Here is a 17936-nt window from a genome sequence, read left to right as displayed (position 1 = left end):
ATTAATTTCTAGCAACCTATTGTCATTTAACCTCTAAAGTCTACGTACGACTCCTTCATAAATTAATGTTCGTTGATCAATTGTTGTTATTAACTATTATACACACATATACATAGTTGAAAACTACATAAAGTATAAATTTCTGGGGATTTTTTATTCAAGTTTCCCTCTTTAACAGGCTCATTGTTATATTCTCCGCTTACTACTTGCACGATATGAAGTTTTATTGACATGATTATTCAGTAGCTATGCAGCTCATTTAAGCTAGGGTGCTCTCGGATATCGAGCCACCATTTGTAAGTGCCTTGTTAGTGGAACATACTCTAATTTGGTGTGAAATAGGTGGCAAATGTTTTCTTTTTATGTCTTGCTTGGTTCATTGGTCACATGTACACAGATTCACCGATTTAAGCAGTGTGTCAATGCTCATCTAGTGCAGATTCTCCGATTTAGGCAGCAGAACAACAAACTATAGATTCACACTTTTTGAACTTATATCAAATGTAGATTCTCCGATTTAGGTAGCATTAGTGTAGATTCGTCGATTTAGGCAGCATGTCGGGTGTAGATCCGTCGCCGATTTACGCAACACCAATCACAAAATCATGCTGCAGTGATTGGCGACCACTGTAACTGGTATGATTTTGCTTCTCGGGTATATACTGAAAGTGATTTGGATTTGGACTTATCTTGTGGAATTGGAATTGGAATTGGATTTAGAATTGGTATATGATGATTTCCTGTTGGTGACAATATTTATGAAAGTGAACTTGAGATTGATAAAAATTGACTTATTGAATGATGAGTGTGACTAATGATAGCGTGATTCATCAGGGTATGACATATACTACTTATTATAGTGGTATGGGACACTAGAATAGGTAGTATGTGGATGACGGCACGCATAAGCAATGTTATCTCGTTTCATAAATTTTTCATTTTTCAACGTGCTATTTTTGACACAGAATACTAATCACTATTTTTGACAATATGATTTGCTGATTCTTTAATCTTGGCAACTGACAACAGTTGCTTTCCAATGGAGATGTATATTATGGAATTGATATTTTATTATTTCTTTGCAGCTGACAGGTGGAAAAGGCTTGACCGAGCTAGGCTATTGCAAAAAAATATCATATTTTATGTACATTTTATTATTCAAGTGCTCTTTTATGAGCTTTGGCCATTTATGACCGGCCGGCCAATTTGTATTCAATTTGACCATTCAAGAAATCTATAAATGAAATACGTGCAAGAGGGAAATGGTCACTCTTGCACGGGGGGAAATTGTACCTAGTGTTTGTGTGTTTCTTCTCTCCCATCCCCTCTTCTCACTTGCCGTGCTGGTGTGGCACTCCGCTCTAGGAGGCACATTTGCATTTGATCTTCTACTCTCTCTTGCTCTATGTCTCTCTATGTTGTGTATGGCGTGGAATATGTGCAAGGATGGTTGTCAGGTATGCAACTTTATCAGTTTTATGGCTTGTAGCGTGTTTCTGCTGGTATTTTGTAGGGCCACTGCATTCTCCGTTTGTGGCAATTGGACCCCTCCAAGCCTATCCAATCGCATGAAGGTGCATATCAAGCAACCATGCTAGCCTTGGGACAAGTGTCCCCCTTTTCCCTTTGAGAGAGAGGACTTGATAAATGCATAATGAATTAAATAAATTAGCTAAATTATCATTGGACCCCTTGAAAGGTCAACAAATAGGCTTTAGGCACACCATGAGGGCAACATGAAAAGTAAGTTGACAAGTGTCTTTGTTACTTCTTTAGACCAAGCTTGCCTTGTGTGAGGTTATGTGTGTTCTCTCTCATGCTCCTACAATGAGGGCTCGCCCCCCCTTGAGTAGGGATCATGTTGACTGTTGGGAACACCTTGAACCCCTTGAGAACCTTAGTCATGGAGCACCTTAGCACCTTAGTCATTAAGCACCTTACGCACCTTAGTCAGCAAGCACGAAAAGCACCTCAAGCTTGGGCCGGGTTCCCACCTCAAGCATAGCCCTAGCATGCCTAAGGTCAAAGGACTTTTAACACTAACCTTTGGAGGTCTTTAATGAAGCAAACCCTAAGGTCTTTAAGCTCAATTAGGCAGCCTTGCTCTTTGACAAACCCTCTCTCATTTGGACCCCTTTAACCTTGGCCCCATGTTGAGATAGATCCATAAGCACATGTCTATATTCTAGCCATTGTTCCCGTTTATTGTTCCACATTAAATGATTAGTTTAATATGAGAAAATCATTTGGTTTGGTTAGATATTAGATTTTATGACATGTCAGGGTGCACAATATCAATCTATACAAAAAAAATCATAAAATCGGCCTAAATAATGTGCTTGCAAAAATACTATTTTACTATTTTACCTTATAATTTTTATCATCTTCTAACAAGTCCTCTTTCCAGAGGTCAATGAAAAATCTTGGTTTAATTTCTCTTCGCTCTCTTGGAATTTCTTTTCCTACGTGTTCAATCTTTAATATTTTCTAAATTTGTTTGAGCTCCTCTTCTGTGTGCATCCTTTGCTCTTCAGAGATTTGAACAACATGTAGTACATGCTATCCAACATGGGGCTAATCAATAAGCTTTTCACATTCTATATCAAGCAATGATAATGGGCATAGTGTGTTGCAGTCCACAAAATATTTTCCATGCTCTGTTTACTTTGCCAGAATACCAAGGCAGTAGTCATCTCTTAGATTTTATATATCCTATAGCAACAAATATTCCTTAATGTTTATCTTATACATCAAGTTTTAGCAACTTTCTTAGTTGAAAATCCTAGCTTAGACTTTCATCCAAGATTTTTTCACACATGAAAGAAAGTATCCTTTATGAGAAAAGTGGCGAGATTCTTTTTTCCAATCATTAGAAAAACAAAGCTCATATGAGAATGATTTTCACGTAGTCATCAACACATGAATTATTCTCACATTTGGATTCACAACTACACCAGATTCCAACATGAGAAAACTCACATGAATTTTGCCAATGTGGGAAAATTTTCACATGTGAGACTTTTCTCATTATCTCTCGAGAGTTAGGTCACGCCAAAGATTACCAACAACTGTAGCGGGAAGGGAAAAGGTGATCACACTCAAGACATAAAGGGAGAATGCACTGAATTGCGTTACTTACATCTTCATTTATCTATAACTTAATATACTCATACATATTAGAGAGCTCTAAAAGCCATATTAATAAGATTGATTCCCTACTTTGCTACCTCTGAACGCAATAGTTGTCTTGTACAAAATAAAATTGGTTCCATTATAGTATTCAATCTAGCATACCATAAATCAAATATTGCTTGCCATATTGAAATTTTAACTCTCAAGCATGCTCACAAAACATACATTTAGCGAAATCTATGTTCACAACATTTACATTCATGCCCAAATTTTGGATCTTTCACTTCTCAAGATAAGCATACCCGCAGTCAACCCATATTCAATTGCATTCACATTTACAAAACCACCAACTTCCAAATCCAGGTCTTAGCATGATTTATGCGCCTCATACGATTAAACCACTTCTTGCACCCAACTGTAAGAGTAAACTCCCCTTCACATCTTTAACTTATGAAGACAATAAATCATGGCAACCCAAAACAAGCACAATGTTCTTAGAACATGAGTATTCTAGAATAATGACAAAGCTTCACAAACTCAAAAACTTGAACTTACAATAACATGAAGGAGAATTCTTGTCCCATAGTACTCTCAATGTTGAAAGAAAAAGAAGCACTAAACATTAAAGATTTTATTGGTTTGAATAAAATGATGATTATCAAACATACAAGCTCACATCAATGATAACATTAAAGCCATCATCAATTAAAAAAACATCAGTACATAGCCCAAAGAGACATATGTCAACAAAGAGCAATTACATCAACACTCTCTACATAGACAATAGTTCATTAGATAATCCTCACTATCACTTCGAAGGTCCCAATGCGACTTGCACCAATGATTCAACTCTCAACACCTCCGACTCCTGCCAAAACAAAAACCGTTACCTTACATAGGAAATGATGATAACAATTAATAGTACATATCATCGTAGTTATAATGGGAAAACAAAAACAAAGTTGCATATCATTAAAGATTGTCCTTGTAAGAAAGCAAGCCACTTAACACCTCATGCAAATTCTCTCTAATTCTATAAAAGATGGTAACCAAACTTATTACACAACATCAAAACAACTAGAGAAAATGATCCCGGCCTAAAATTTATTCACATTTGCAGACAAAAAGATTATGCAAACTAGCCTTAAATTTGACAAACAAGAATATCTCAAACTAGTTACAAATTTGAAATACCTTACCCACCCAAGTGTTCAAAAAACCCTTCGGCACAACAAGACTTCTAAACTGTTGAATCTTGCTTTCAATACAAAATTGCATCCACATAGTACATACTAGAAATGTGTAAGATATCTTCTTAGATATGCTATATGTCCAAGCAACCTGCAAGAGAAAAACAATAAAGTACTAGTTAGGACACTAAGATTGATATACTTATAACAACAATATGCTATATATTGTTGTAAACCTCGCAAAAGGAAAAACAATGACACACCTTCTTGCACAACTAGATATACATGTTTCCAATCCACCCAAGCTTCTCCATGGTGCTCATCCACCCAAGCTAGAAGAGCCCTTTTGTGATTTGTGTCCACATCCCTTACAAAGGCATTACAATTTGATGTTTCTGATAGCTTGGCAAGAACAAGGTCACCTTTCTCCAACCATGGGGGAATGCAACCAATCTTTCCAGGAAGTAGAAGTCTTTTGCGAACTTCCAAACCACTTGTCTCATACAGAACATCTTTGTCATCACTAGATGTAGATAGCCAAAAAAACTTATGTTTTATGCAATTGATAGGCTCAATGATGAGACCACAATTACTCCTTTGACTTTTCTGAATAGCATGCATCCCCGATATCTCATCAATACTATAGTTGATGTCAAGTAGACACTCTATAACTGCAAAGATGTTGATATCTCCTCGTTGCTCATGGATGAATATTTTCTTCAACCGGCCTCTAGAGATTAGTTCCTCCTCTTCGCTTATGGAAGACCTTTGAAAGACAACAAACTCACCAGTGGTAAATTTTACATTATTAAGAAAGACCTTAGAGTAAAATTGCCCACTTAGTTGAATTTCATCAAGAAGAAAAGTATGCGCATCTTTTCTTGCCCAAAAGTCTATCATCCCCTTTTTCTCCATGATACTGAGATCAAGTAACTTTGGTCTCTTTGGCCCCACAAGTACTCCTTTTCTCTCAATCATGATTTGGCATGGGCAAGGACTCAAGCGTAGACAAGCATCCCGTACATCATTAGCCTTCTTCTCGGACGATGTGTGAAATACGCATTTCTTATGAGCATAAGTCTCTCGATCCATTTCGTAAACCTTCTGGCAAAACCAAACATGAATGCACAGATTGCATATCCCTTGAGGCACTTGTGAGGCCATCCTTTTCAATGTGTAGTTGCTTAGACTTGGGTGCATAAGATGCGATTGTGAAATTTTCTATAAGAAAGTTCATTTGACTTGTTATTTGTATGAATACTTAGGTATCCTGAAACATTACGTTCATGAGAAAAGCACCATGTAACATCATGAGATCCATGGCGAATAATGTCATCCAAGATCTCACCATTTCCTACATGAAAAACATAGCACTTCACATACTTTGTGACAACAAATTAGATACAAACCACAACCTTAAGAAGCCATACCTGCTACATGCTCCAAGGGGGAGGAGTTTTCTCCATAATACTCCTCAGATAAAATATTCCATGATAGTAATAAGGAGCGACAAATTTCAATATATTCCTTTGTCCATCCTTTTTGCCTACTATAGTCAAAGAACATGTGTGATATGTCTACCAAGAGAATTCCTATTTGAATGTCCTCCTCGCAAATCCCTTCCACAACATTTAAGATATGTGGAAGACACCACTGTACAAACTTTTGACACTCCTCGGCTTTGAACATCTTAAAATGAAGAGAAGCATTTTCTAGCCATCGTCCTCCATGGATAATGGGCTTTGGAATTGTCCTAGCCACTTCATTGATTGCAATTTCTATACGTCTCTTCACTTGTCTTGATGCTGATGACATTAATCGCTTGATATACTTCTGAACAAGTTGAGTGATAGTATATGCATTACATCATATACAAGGTCTTTGGATATATCAAATGCATAGAGATGATAGAGCCTACAAAGTATAGATTCACCTACCAAACCTCCATCTCTGAGTGTCTCTTCAGCCTTCTCTTTGGTTGGACATCTTTTAGCCATCCTGATAGCTTCCCACATATCATCTACATCTCTTTTCAAAGGTGGATATCTGCCTTGTAACCTATTATCATTGTAGACATACTGCTGAAAACCATTGGTGTCACGTACTAACTCTGCCTTTGCCCTGTCGCTTCTGCAAAATGACATGCCTCCATCCTTGACTTGTCCTAGCTTGCACTGGGCTGGATGGTCTCCCGTGCAGGCCATAAGTAAGCACCGTATCCTTGTTGATTCACTTTGAAGATTCTCACAAATAATATCATTGCCAACAGCATAGTTGACCTCAAATCCACTCAAGAAAGATCTTTCAAGCTCACTTATCAAGGGATGAAGAAACGAAGACAGTACATCACTATGTTTCTTTTGCAAATCTTTATGTGTCAAAGGTAAGAATAGTACTGGAATGGATCCAAGAATATATCTTTTTCCGCCATTCAAGATGACAATCTCTACAACGGTACTATCTTTTTGAGTTGTAGAAGCCGCTTGAAATCCATCCCAATGCATCATTAAACCTAAATTCCTCGGATCGCCCTAACATTAAGATTAGAATTAAATCACAAGTACTCTTTAGATATTAAGAGCAATATTGGTAAAATAACCAGCCTTACCTTGGTCTTTTTTTTTTCTGCACGTTGCTCTGTTCCACACTTGGAGCATCTAAAAATGTACTCTCTTGTCTCGGAGTTCCAACCCTTCTGCAAAGACTTGCACAGAAGTTCTTTGGGAAAGCTCTGTGGGCATGCAAGCACTTTGAATTTTCACATATAATAGGTGCTTCCCACTCGTGAGATGGGTTCCAAAAATCTTGAAAAATTCATGTCTTCTCTCCATCCCAAAACTCATTTATGAACTCGGGTTGTGTGGAAGGAGATTTGTTCAGCCACCTATCCCTAGCTCTCCACATTCTAAGAAAGTCCCAGCACATTGTCTCACTCTTACATAAGAGCTGTAACTGACCAATCAATGAGATAAAGTGAAAGGACATCACTTTTTTTCTTTGCTTGTTACATGTAGGACACCTTGCACAACATCTTTCACAGTCGCGGCGAAAAATCCTTGGAAGACGCATATTTGTACAACAACACTTCAATGCGTCCATGTCCTCTTGTGAGTCCTCCAAACTTGGCTCCATGATATGAGGTGCATGAGGGTGGTCGTCACTCCCGAGACAAAGTTTCCACTCTTGCAAAGGTACCATTCCTAGCTCCTTATAGAACTCCATCAATTGCGACCATTTAGATGGGATTCGTCGACCATGGAGCTGCCCATTCCAATCCCTTGACTTTTGAACTAAAAGTGCAGCCAAGGACTTCTTTGAAACCACCAATCATCATTCAATTCCCATTCATGCATATCTTGACTTGAAGTCCCTCCCAACATAGGGTTTGCTTCTCCCATAGTACCTAGAAGACCATGATAACTTGAAATGAGAGTGCATTTAAATATATTAGAATGCATTTTAAAGTCTATCTAGAGATCTTTTTTAATGAACGATGACTACCATTTATTCTAAAAATCGGGAGTCCTAAAGGATTCGCAAATTATAAGGCTGAAGTAAAAAGTCCGTTGATTGAAAATTCTGCAAATTAGACTGCAGCGAGTGGGGGATTTGCAAATTAGGGTATTTGCAAATTATAAGGCTAAAGTAAAAGTCCTCTGATTGAAAACCCTAAACATTATACTACAGCGAGTGGGTTTGGTGGATTGGGTCAAGAAAAACAAACTAGCTAATTCTAAAAAGTCAAGCAGAATATTATTAAAAAATTCGCTTTCATAACGGATTTACAATTTTGCTGAAGCATTTTGTAAATTTCTGCTGCACTAAAGTATTTTATGAAGAGGTTGACGCTAATCAGCAGTAAATGGATTTGTAGGAGAAGAAGAAGCCGCCAGAGAATGGGACTGAAGAGAGAGTAGTTGGCCGCTATGCAAAGGGTGCCGATAGTTGAGCGAGATCTGTCCTGTATGGGAACGCCATATCAAAGATGGCCATCAGTTCCATACGAAGGGCTGCTGGGTTGCAAGACCGGCTACATATGCGCTGGGCCCTCTAGCTGGTAGCCCACGCCGTGTAGGCATATTTGACTCCACTAGAAGCCACCATTGGAGAGCATGCAACGCGAGAGAGAGAGAGAGAGAGAGAGAGAGAGAGAGAGAGAGAGCTGTTCAAATGTTTATGTTCTTCTAGCTACTGGTTATATGCCCTCCAAATGGGGAAGGATCCACAGAATGTAGAAACGGAGGTATGTGGTAAGATAAACGGCAAAGAACAGTGAGAGGGCAAGTGGTGACGGCCCCTACGCCTGATCTTCATTATCCGCTGCTTCATGGGCGAGACTGGATGTTGATAGCATTGTAGACTGACTTCAACTTACAATGTAATCCAGAAATACATTAAAACAAAATAGATACACTAAAGTGCACCTGATAATTAGCTGTCAACTCTTGCGTGTAGAAGCAAATTGGGACCCCAACCAATTCGACGTAGATCAACAACCCGTTAAGAACCTGCAGTAGCCACAGGACGGGCAAGAACCACCAGCCTGAGCGACTTCAACGTCTATGAAGGGGAAGAACTGAAGCTGCCATATTTCCCTGGACTCCTCACAAGAAAATGAGAGAGAGAGAGAGAGAGAGAGAGAGAGAGAGCGAGAGAGGGTATAGATCCGTGTCACCTGCAGAAGCGCCTTGCTACTAGCTGCTCCCGAGAGAGAGAGAGAGAGAGAGCTCTAGCACAACAAGCCGGACGGCAGCTGGGCAGCCAACAGTTGATGCTAGGGAATCTTCCCTTGTTGGCTGGCGATATTGAGCACAACCTCTTCGGCAGCAGCTCGGCCAGCGAATGGAAGAGGGTTGCAGACTTTTGATTGGATGGCAGGAGGCTGGAGACGTTGCCTGGGGAGGTGAGGCGTGGGCTACAGCAGTCAGCCAGCCACTTGCCAGCCAAAAAGAGCACTCGACACGTATGCACTCGCCCCTACAAGATTCTCTTTGGCTGGCCGGCTGCTCTGGTTGTGCTCGTGCTAAGAGAGATGGATTTCCAAGTCGCTGGCCGAGGCCGGGGGATCTGGTCTGCAATGGAAACGGATTTGCAGCCTTGCAACTGCCAGCTGGTCAAAACGTAAAAGCAGTCATAGTCGGCAGTGCTCAATAATGAGGATACAGTCTGGCGTACGTTTTTTTAGGCTGAAAACCTCCCGCCAAAGCGATAGAATTAAAATAGTGTAAAGAGAGAGAGAGAGAGAGAGAGAGAGAGAGGGCCTGAGACGGAGTAACTAGCTGAGCAAATGCCCTGGCAGGCATGGTGTGCATGGCGGGCTAGCTGAACGGCGTGAGCTCGAGACAGAAACCGGGCCTCCAATTATGCATGTGCACGTTGCAGCTAGCTAAAGGTGCAACAATTTTTTTATATTATTATACTTGATATTCACTTTTCAGGAATCGGCAGTGGGAATTTCATTTCAAAGGTCCACCACTCTATGGGGGTATTTCATTCCAAAGGTCCACCACTCTCCACTAAGGCAGTATTTGGGAAAAATCAATAGAAAATTACCAAAACACTCTTCTAATTTGTGGAAATTCCCAAAATACCCTCGTGTTTGATTCGATTGTTCAAAATTTTCTATTCTTTATTCTTTTTTGACAATTGAGATCCGTTTTTGCATGCTTAGCATGTAATTTGTCACTAATACCTCTTTAAAAAGGCAATTATGTCTAAAGATAATGAATCAATTCATCTCCAAAGCCTACATAATCAACACAAATTCTAGATTTAGCATCTTGTATTGATAAACAATGAGTCTTCTTATGAAAAGCTACAAATATTTTAATCTTTGGAGAAATCTAATTTCACAACAGGGGTATTTTGGGAATTTTCAAAAATTTGAAGGGCATTTTGGGAATTTAGGACAAAATATTGGGGGTATTCTGGAAATTTTGGAAATTTGAGGGGTATTTCGGGAATTTTCACAAATTAGAGGGGTATTTTGGTAATTTTTCCAAAAATCAATATCACAAACATGCAAAACTCCCTTACAACATGATTATGGAACAATTAAGTAGGACGAACAACAATTGGCAGCATTCAAGCAGAAGGCATCAAGGCAGTCTGAAGCATCATAAGGCAACATTCGAAAGTTGTTCAACGAAAGCCAACACATCTGACATTAAAAGACAACAAAGAGTCCATTATGGTGGCTATATACGTGAGAGCTATGATGATATAATTATTACGTAAGTTGACATTTTGAAACGATCATGATGGACCCTCTATTTTAGCCTTCATCATAAACTCCAAAATTTTGATGTTTACAACATTATTGACCAATTAATTCCTCCAACTTAGATAAGATATGGGATATGATAATATAGATTCTAGTATTATATTTCCAACTATATGTTCCTAGACATTTCTAAATTGATCAACTATAACGAGCTAACTTGCAGTTAATATTCCATTGTAAGACCTATGTAGTTATCGAGTTAGGGTTCGCTAGGAATATATAATTGAAAAAACAATACTAGAATTTGTAATATCATTTATAATATGATTATATACAAATTGGATAACTGGCCCCAAGGTTATGATTATGTCATAAAATCTAATATCTAACCAACCCAAATGATTTTCTCATATTAAATTGATCACTTAATGTGGGAGAAAAAACGGGAACAAGTGTTAAGATATAGATATGTGCTTATAGATCTATCTCAACACGGGGCCAATAGTAAAGGGGCCCAAATGGGAGATGGTCTATCAAGAGCAAGGCTAACCAATGGAGCATAAGACCTTAGGGTTAGCTTCATTGAAGACCTCCAATAATGTGTGTAAAAGTCCTTTGACCTTAGGTAAGCTAGGGCTGAGCTTGAGGTGGGAACCCGGCCCAAGCTCGAGGTGTTTGTCCTGCTTGAGGTGCTTGTCGTGCTTGAGGTGTTTGTCCTGCTTGAGGTGCTTGATTAAGGTGCTTGAGGTGCTTGACTTACTCCATGCTTGAGGTGCTTGAGGTGCCTTGACATGCTTGCCTGAGATGCTTGTGGGAATACCCCCTAGTCCAAGTGCTTTGTCATGCTTGATGACTAAGGTGCTTGAGCTCCTAAAGTCAAAAGCATCCCTACAAGAGGGGGGGCGACCCCTTTTCCTAGGGATTAGAGAGAGAACACACACTCACACTCACAAGGGAAGCCCCAGCTTGAAGAGGCAGCAAGGACACATGTCAGATCCCTACCCATGTTACCTTCATGTATTGCTTGAAGCCTATTGGCTAGGCTTCAAAGGGGTCCAATGATAAATTACTTGAATTATCTAATCGTTTTTGCATTTATCAAGTCCTCTCTCTCAAAGGGGAAAGGGGGACACTTGTCCCAAGGCTATCCCTGTTGCTTGTAATGGATTCTGCTTGTGATTGGCTAGGCCTGGAGGGGTCCAATGAGCTTCAAGCATGAGCTACAAGGGGGGGTCGACCCAAGAAAGCTAGGGGGGTGCTTAGGGGGTATACTCACCCACACACACTCACAAGCACTCTCATTGTGTACTATGCAAAGTGCAAGAGCTCCCTCTCCTTCTCCAAGCAAGTAGAGGTTGAGAGCCTACACCTACACTCTTGGCTACGGAGTGCAAATCCAACCAAGAGCCATGCTTCAATGCTTAAGCTTGCCATCTCCTTCTTCTTCATTACTATGCTATTATGTATGCTAGCAACAAGAGTATGATAAGTGAGGAACTAATTCTTTCTCCTATGAAATGTTTCTTCTTCCTCTTCCCTACCCTCATTCCCTGCTAGCTCTCTCCACCTTCGAAGGTGTTTGAGGTATTGGGACTGAGGCTTGGGATAGTTAAAGCTTTCTTCAAGTTTATGTTATGTTTGTGATGCATGAATCCTTCCATCTTCATGGCATCACCTAGGTCACAAGGAACACAAAGACTGTATTGTAACAAGTCTCTCTTTATGGGAGAAATCATATTACAAATGCCTATTGGAGGGGGGACCGGCTCCACATAAATCCGGTCCTCAACTGTTGTCATGTTCTCTAAACTCTCTCTCTTGCAAAAGTATTGTCTATGCCAAGTTAACTAATTGCTATGATTATGTTGCTATCTTCAATTATGTCAACCCGCTATGATCACAAAATCATTTCTTGAAAGTACTCTCATTAAATTCCGCTACTCTCAAATTGAATAGGCAAATTCCATTACATTGGTATCAGAGCATTTGGTTTCTCTTTTCTTTCTTAAGAAGAGAGGTGCTTAAGTAGCCTATAAATGGTTGATGTTGTTAATTATAATAGGGTAAGTGGAATTGGGATCTATTATCGGTTTTGTTGAGCCCACTATGTGGGGGATGGTGCACACCTCGGGAGCTTTGGACTTAATAATGGAGTCTTTCTAGACTTGCCTACGGCTTTACCATTATTGAGCCATAAGAAGTCCGAAAGGAGCTAACCCTTGGCAACTCTGCTATGTTAGACCTACTCCTCTACTCTCTATAATTAACCACTTTGAGCCGTGGGTGTAGATACTTAAGAGCCGATTTTCAAAGGCTAAGAGGAGTGGCAACTAAGGTTTTGTATTGCCAAAGCATACACTAAGTATAAACATAAATTTTGTTAACATGGCTGACAATAATCAAGAGAGTAGAATGAACATTGATAGCTTTGATTTTGCACATGAAGGTGCTAATGATGATGCTCCCATGTTTGTGAATTATCTCGTCACTAGGTTGCAACAAGCTATGGGCAACCCTGTTTTGCAAACCGAAGTTACTCAACAACTTCGTGCTTATGGAATTTCCCTTCCTCTCCCAGAGGAGAGAGAGCTTAGGAAGCCTCTTGAAGAGACCCCCAAAAGAAGACTCTCTCCCATTCGAGAGGAGGAATCCAAAGAGAAAGAAATCAATGACAGTCTAAGTTCTTCTAAAGATGTGGCTCCACGAAGATGGCGGTCTAGACGATCGCCTACTCCTCCCAAGAGGAAAAGAGAAACCTATAGTCCTTCTCCTCATCACTCTGAAAGGCAAGAGAGGAAACAAAGGAAGAAAAGGGCTAGGAAGAGGTCACCCTCTTCTCCTTCTTCTTCACCTTCCTCCTCTTCCGATGAAAGTTATGGCTATTCTCCTAGAGAATAGAAGAGGGGAGGACATCGCAAATCATTTCCTGCATGGCGAAGGTCACAAAAGCTAAAGAAGTTCAAGGAGGAAGGAAAGAGTATCTCTTTTCTCACCTATGATGGCACCTTTGGTGCTACCGACAAAGTGTTGGCCTTCATCCAACAATTTGATGCGGCCTTGGGGACGAGGGATTCACAGAGTCCTCCAAGCTATGCCATGTAGCTATGCACTTCCAAAAATCAGCTCGTCAATGGTGGGCTAGCCTTCGTGGCAATGGAGAAATCCCAAAGACATGGAAAACTCTACGAGTTTCCATCATGAAGCAATTTCTTCCGAGTGATACTAAAGATAAAGTTCTTACCGAATGGCGCGGCTTGAAGCTTCTCTCTCATGAGTCTATCAACAAGTATGTAGACAAGTTTTGGGATTTACATCTCAAAGCTACTGTCTTTCAAAAGATAGACTTTGCCGAACAAAGACAGCAATTCTGTGCGGGATTACCTGAAGAGATGGCCGAATACATCAACTCTCAACAGCCCTATACTATTACCGAAGTAATCCATCACACCATGGTTGCTTCACGCATCAATTTCCATCAAGGGGCTAGACGTAATGTCAAGCCCATGGAAAACAAAGATAAAAATGATGCAAAGGGAAAATCCAATGCTCAAAATAATTCCCAAGGCACTTCCAACAACAACAACAATCGTTCCAAGGAGAAGGGAGTTTACAAAGGTAAAAACAAACTCTCTCCTGAAGAGCTTGAAGCTTTTCGCAAGGACCATAAGTGTTTCAAGTGTAGAGAGCAAGGACATGGCTATCGTTCTTGCCCCAAGAAGAATACTCGCAATGAGACTCCTAGGGCTTCCACCATCGAAGCTCCAAAAGAGGATTCTCATTGCAAAGGATCATCACTCTCCTATGCGTGGGGAAAGGTAAGAGAGCATGATGCCTTCATCTTGTTTGACCCAGGATCTACTCTCAACTTCATATCAATAGAGTTGGCCACCAAGTTGGGCATTCAAGCTTTTGAGATGGGAGATATAGTAACAGCCGATGCAGCTTTCAAGGGACAACAAGCTTCCGTTACTCCTTTGATTGGGAAGTTGAGGCTTCATGTCCAAAGCTATGTCGACAAAGAAGACTTCTTCATCTCTCCTCTCCAACATCAGGATGTTATCTTAGGGGCACCATGGTTTGATCGCATGGCTGCCAACATGAAGTTCCCTAAAAGGAGAATTTACTTCACCTACAGGGGAAAGAACATGTATATAGATGCTAGTGAGTGTGGTTGCACTATTCCACTTGTAAATCCTCTTTCTTTTGATAAATCAATGAAGAGCTCAATTTTTGCGTACATGATTTATGTCAAAGAGTCTCTAAAAGCTAATAATGTTTCATCAAATGAAAATGATAGGAATCAAGAAGAGTTAGACTTGTCTACTTTTCTAAAAGGATTCCAAGATGTGTTCATCGATGATATCCCTATGGACCTACCTCCAAAACGAGGGGATGATGAACATCGTATTGAGCTCCTTCCAGGAAGCTCACCACCTAACAAACCTCCTTATCGAGTCTCACAAGCTCAACAAGAGGAGATTATGAGGCAAGTATAGGAATTGGTAGACAAAGGGATGGTGAGGCCTAGTTCCTCTCCCTTTTGTTCTCCAGTCCTTTTAGTGCAAAAGAAAGATGGTACATACGGTATGTGTGTGGACTATCGAGCACTAAACCATATCACTATCAAAAACAGATTTCCCGTGCCTCGGGTAGAAGATCTGTTTGATAAGCTACAAGGCTCTACCTACTTCAGTAGGTTTGACCTTAAGAGTGGCTATCATCAAATAAGGATAGTGGATGAAGATATCCTAAAGACCGCGTTTCGCACAACATTTGGTCTTTATGAATATCTAGTCATGCCTTTTGGCTTGATTAATGCACCAGCTACTTTCAATCGTCTCATGGAGAAATTTTTTAGACCATATCGTAAATTCACTTTGATGATATCATCATCTACTCCAAGTCTTTGGAGGAACATAAGCAACATCTCCAAGTGATTTTTCAAGCCTTGAGGGAGAACAAACTTTTTCTCAACCAAAAGAGATTCAATATCTAGGTCATATTATCTCTCACGATGGTATTCGTATGGATCCATCAAAGTTAGAGGTAATAAAATCATGGCCTAACCCAAGGAATCTACATGAGCTAAGAAGCTTTATTGGTATGTGTGCATACTATAGACGCTTCATAGCAAAATTCTCTCAAGTAGCAGGATCTCTACACGACTTAACAAAAAAGAACGTTAAGTTTGTATAGACTGCTAAGGAGCAAAATTCTTTTGAAAAACTCAAAGAGAAGCTTACTTCCCAACCAGTCCTCGTGCTTCCGAATCTCTCAAAGACATTTGAGGTCCAATGTGATGCGTGTGGTGATTGCCTTGGAGCGGTTTTGCTTCAAGAAGGGCATGCCATAGCATATGAGAGCCGAAGGCTCAATAGTGATGAACGAGTCTTGGGAATTTATGAGAAAGATCTTTTAGCTGTTCTACATGCCCTAGACACATGGAAACACTACCTATTGGGGACTCCATTTATCCTACGAACCAACCACCAAAGTCTCAAGTATTTCATGACGCAAACCAAGCTTTCCGACAAACAAATAAGGTGGGCAAATTTTCTTTCGCAATTTAATTTCCATATTGCTCACATAGCTGGTAAGCACAATCAAGTTGCCGATGCACTTTCACGATGACCAAAAGTTAATGCGGTGTCTATAGCTACTCACAATGATCTATCCTCTATGATAGATGAGTATGCTACTGACCTTGACTTTAGAGACATAATGTCAGCCCTTGCTTTGGGGAAGAAAGAGGAACCATTCACCTTGCAGGATGGTTATCTTCTCCATGGCAATAGGCTATGTGTTACCCATTCCCTTCGTGAGAAGGTTATGTATGAATCCCATGCTCCTCCATATGCAGGGCATAGAGGTATTCAACCTACTCTCCGAGGAGTAGAGACGTATTTCTATTGGCCTACCCTGAAAGTGGACATACAAGAGTATGTTTCAAAATGTGTAGTATGCCAAAAGACCAAGTATGATAGAGGGAAGCAACCTGGATTACTCCAGCCATTGCCTATTCCAAATTCACCATGGGAGAGTATATCCATGGATTTCATCTTTGGATTACCCAAGTCTATCCATGGGAATACAGGAATATGGACAATAGTCGACAGGTTTAGCAAGCAAGCACATTTTTTTCCTGTCAAAAAGACTATTAAGGCACATCAAATGGCACCTCTCTTCATATCTTAGATTTTCAAGCACCATGGATTACCCACATCCATCGTGTCAGATAGAGATCCTAGAATGACCAAAAATTTCTGGAAAGGTCTCTTTGAAAATCTAGGAACAAGATTGAATTTCTCTTCGGCCTATCACCCACAAACGGATGGCCAAAGGGAGATAGCCAATCTTATGATACTCGATCTACTCAAGACTTATGTTACCTAAGTAGATCAACGCTCACAATGGGAAAAGTATTTACCTCTAGTAGAGTATGCCTATAATAATGCTGTCCATACTTCTACCGGGAAAGCACCTTTCGAGATCATAGAGGGAAGACCTAAAAGTCCCTTGCTACTCAAAGTACATGGGAAGATCTTCGCCGCCGATGAAAATATCCGTGACCTACAAGAATCTTTTCAAAAGATTAGGGAGGCTATAGCCATCTCTCAACAAAGGCAAAAAGCTGTTGCTGATAAGCACAGAAGAGCCTTAATGTTCATCGAAAATGATTGGGTCTTACTCAAGTTTCCTAAGGCGCGATTAAGGCAAACGACGGGCAAAAATCCTACGGGCCATCAAAAGTATTATGCTAAACTAGCAAAAAGATACTATGGTCCTTTCCAAATCTTGAAGCCTATCAATGAAAAGACTTATCAACTCAAGTTTCCCAACCATTGGCTTATACACAATGCCTTTCATGTAAGCCTACTTAAGCCCTACAAAGGTGAGCCACCAATTGAACCAATTATTGAAGACCCTCCCGAAATTGAAGACCAAGAAGAGGTGCTACAATTACCCAAAGCTGTCCTTCGGCATGAAGACAAGGTACTACGACATGGTAAGATAATCCGATGATATCTTATTAAGCTCAAAAATTATCCTTTTGAAGATGCTAGATGGATGCAAGGAGTACAACTTAAGGATAGTATGAACCTTGTCAATGCTTACAATGCTACATTAGAGTAAGCAAATGTACAAATTTCTTTTAAATGACTCATGTTTTTGTCTTATATGACTATTCCTATTTTTAATTGTGCACAAATTTAACTAGTATGCATGCTTAGAATCATGTTTGTGATGACGACGTCTCTCAAACACCAAGTAGAATTTGTCACTCTACTTTGGGAGAATGAAATGGACTAAAGAGCAGACATGCTTGCGGCAACTATGTCTCCCAAGCACCAAATGGATTAGTCATCCATCTTGGAAAGATGTCGTAGGGT

At 40.1% G+C, this 17936-nt stretch overlaps 3 protein-coding genes across 3 annotated transcripts in view; all 3 read right to left on the bottom strand.

Annotated features, from left to right (window-relative positions):
* Nucleotides 1-3743: 3743 nt before the first annotated feature.
* Nucleotides 3744-17936, bottom strand: part of LOC147439796 (uncharacterized) — a 59399-nt gene continuing 45206 nt past the window's right edge. The window contains exons 2-6 of the mRNA XM_086484067.1: nt 9218-9432; nt 8998-9051; nt 8747-8830; nt 4327-4473; nt 3744-4000 (exon numbers count right to left, since the gene is read on the bottom strand). Coding sequence (XP_086340193.1) covers nt 3941-4000; nt 4327-4473; nt 8747-8830; nt 8998-9051; nt 9218-9432 — 560 coding nt within the window. The 3' untranslated portion in view covers nt 3744-3940. The remainder of the gene's footprint in view (nt 4001-4326; nt 4474-8746; nt 8831-8997; nt 9052-9217; nt 9433-17936) is intronic.
* On the bottom strand, nt 4479-5522 carry LOC147439798 (uncharacterized; the record flags this gene model as incomplete). Its single annotated transcript, XM_086484503.1, has 1 exon — nt 4479-5522. A coding segment is annotated over exon 1 (1044 nt), but the record flags the coding sequence as incomplete, so codon positions are not given.
* LOC147439797 (uncharacterized) lies at nt 6137-7079 on the bottom strand. Its single transcript, XM_086485554.1, has 2 exons — nt 6931-7079; nt 6137-6853 (listed from the first exon to the last, which is right to left on the bottom strand). Exon 2 carries the CDS (start codon nt 6827-6829, stop codon nt 6137-6139), a length of 693 nt encoding a protein of 230 aa, XP_086341680.1. The 5' UTR covers nt 6830-6853; nt 6931-7079.

The sequence above is a fragment of the Adiantum capillus-veneris genome, chromosome 16, assembly GCF_014529385.1.
Source record: "Adiantum capillus-veneris isolate H3 chromosome 16, ASM1452938v2, whole genome shotgun sequence".
In the NCBI taxonomy this organism is placed as follows: Eukaryota; Viridiplantae; Streptophyta; class Polypodiopsida; order Polypodiales; family Pteridaceae; genus Adiantum; species Adiantum capillus-veneris.
The sequence above is the reverse complement of the archived record's forward strand: the minus strand, read 5'-3'. Positions and strand labels throughout refer to the sequence as shown.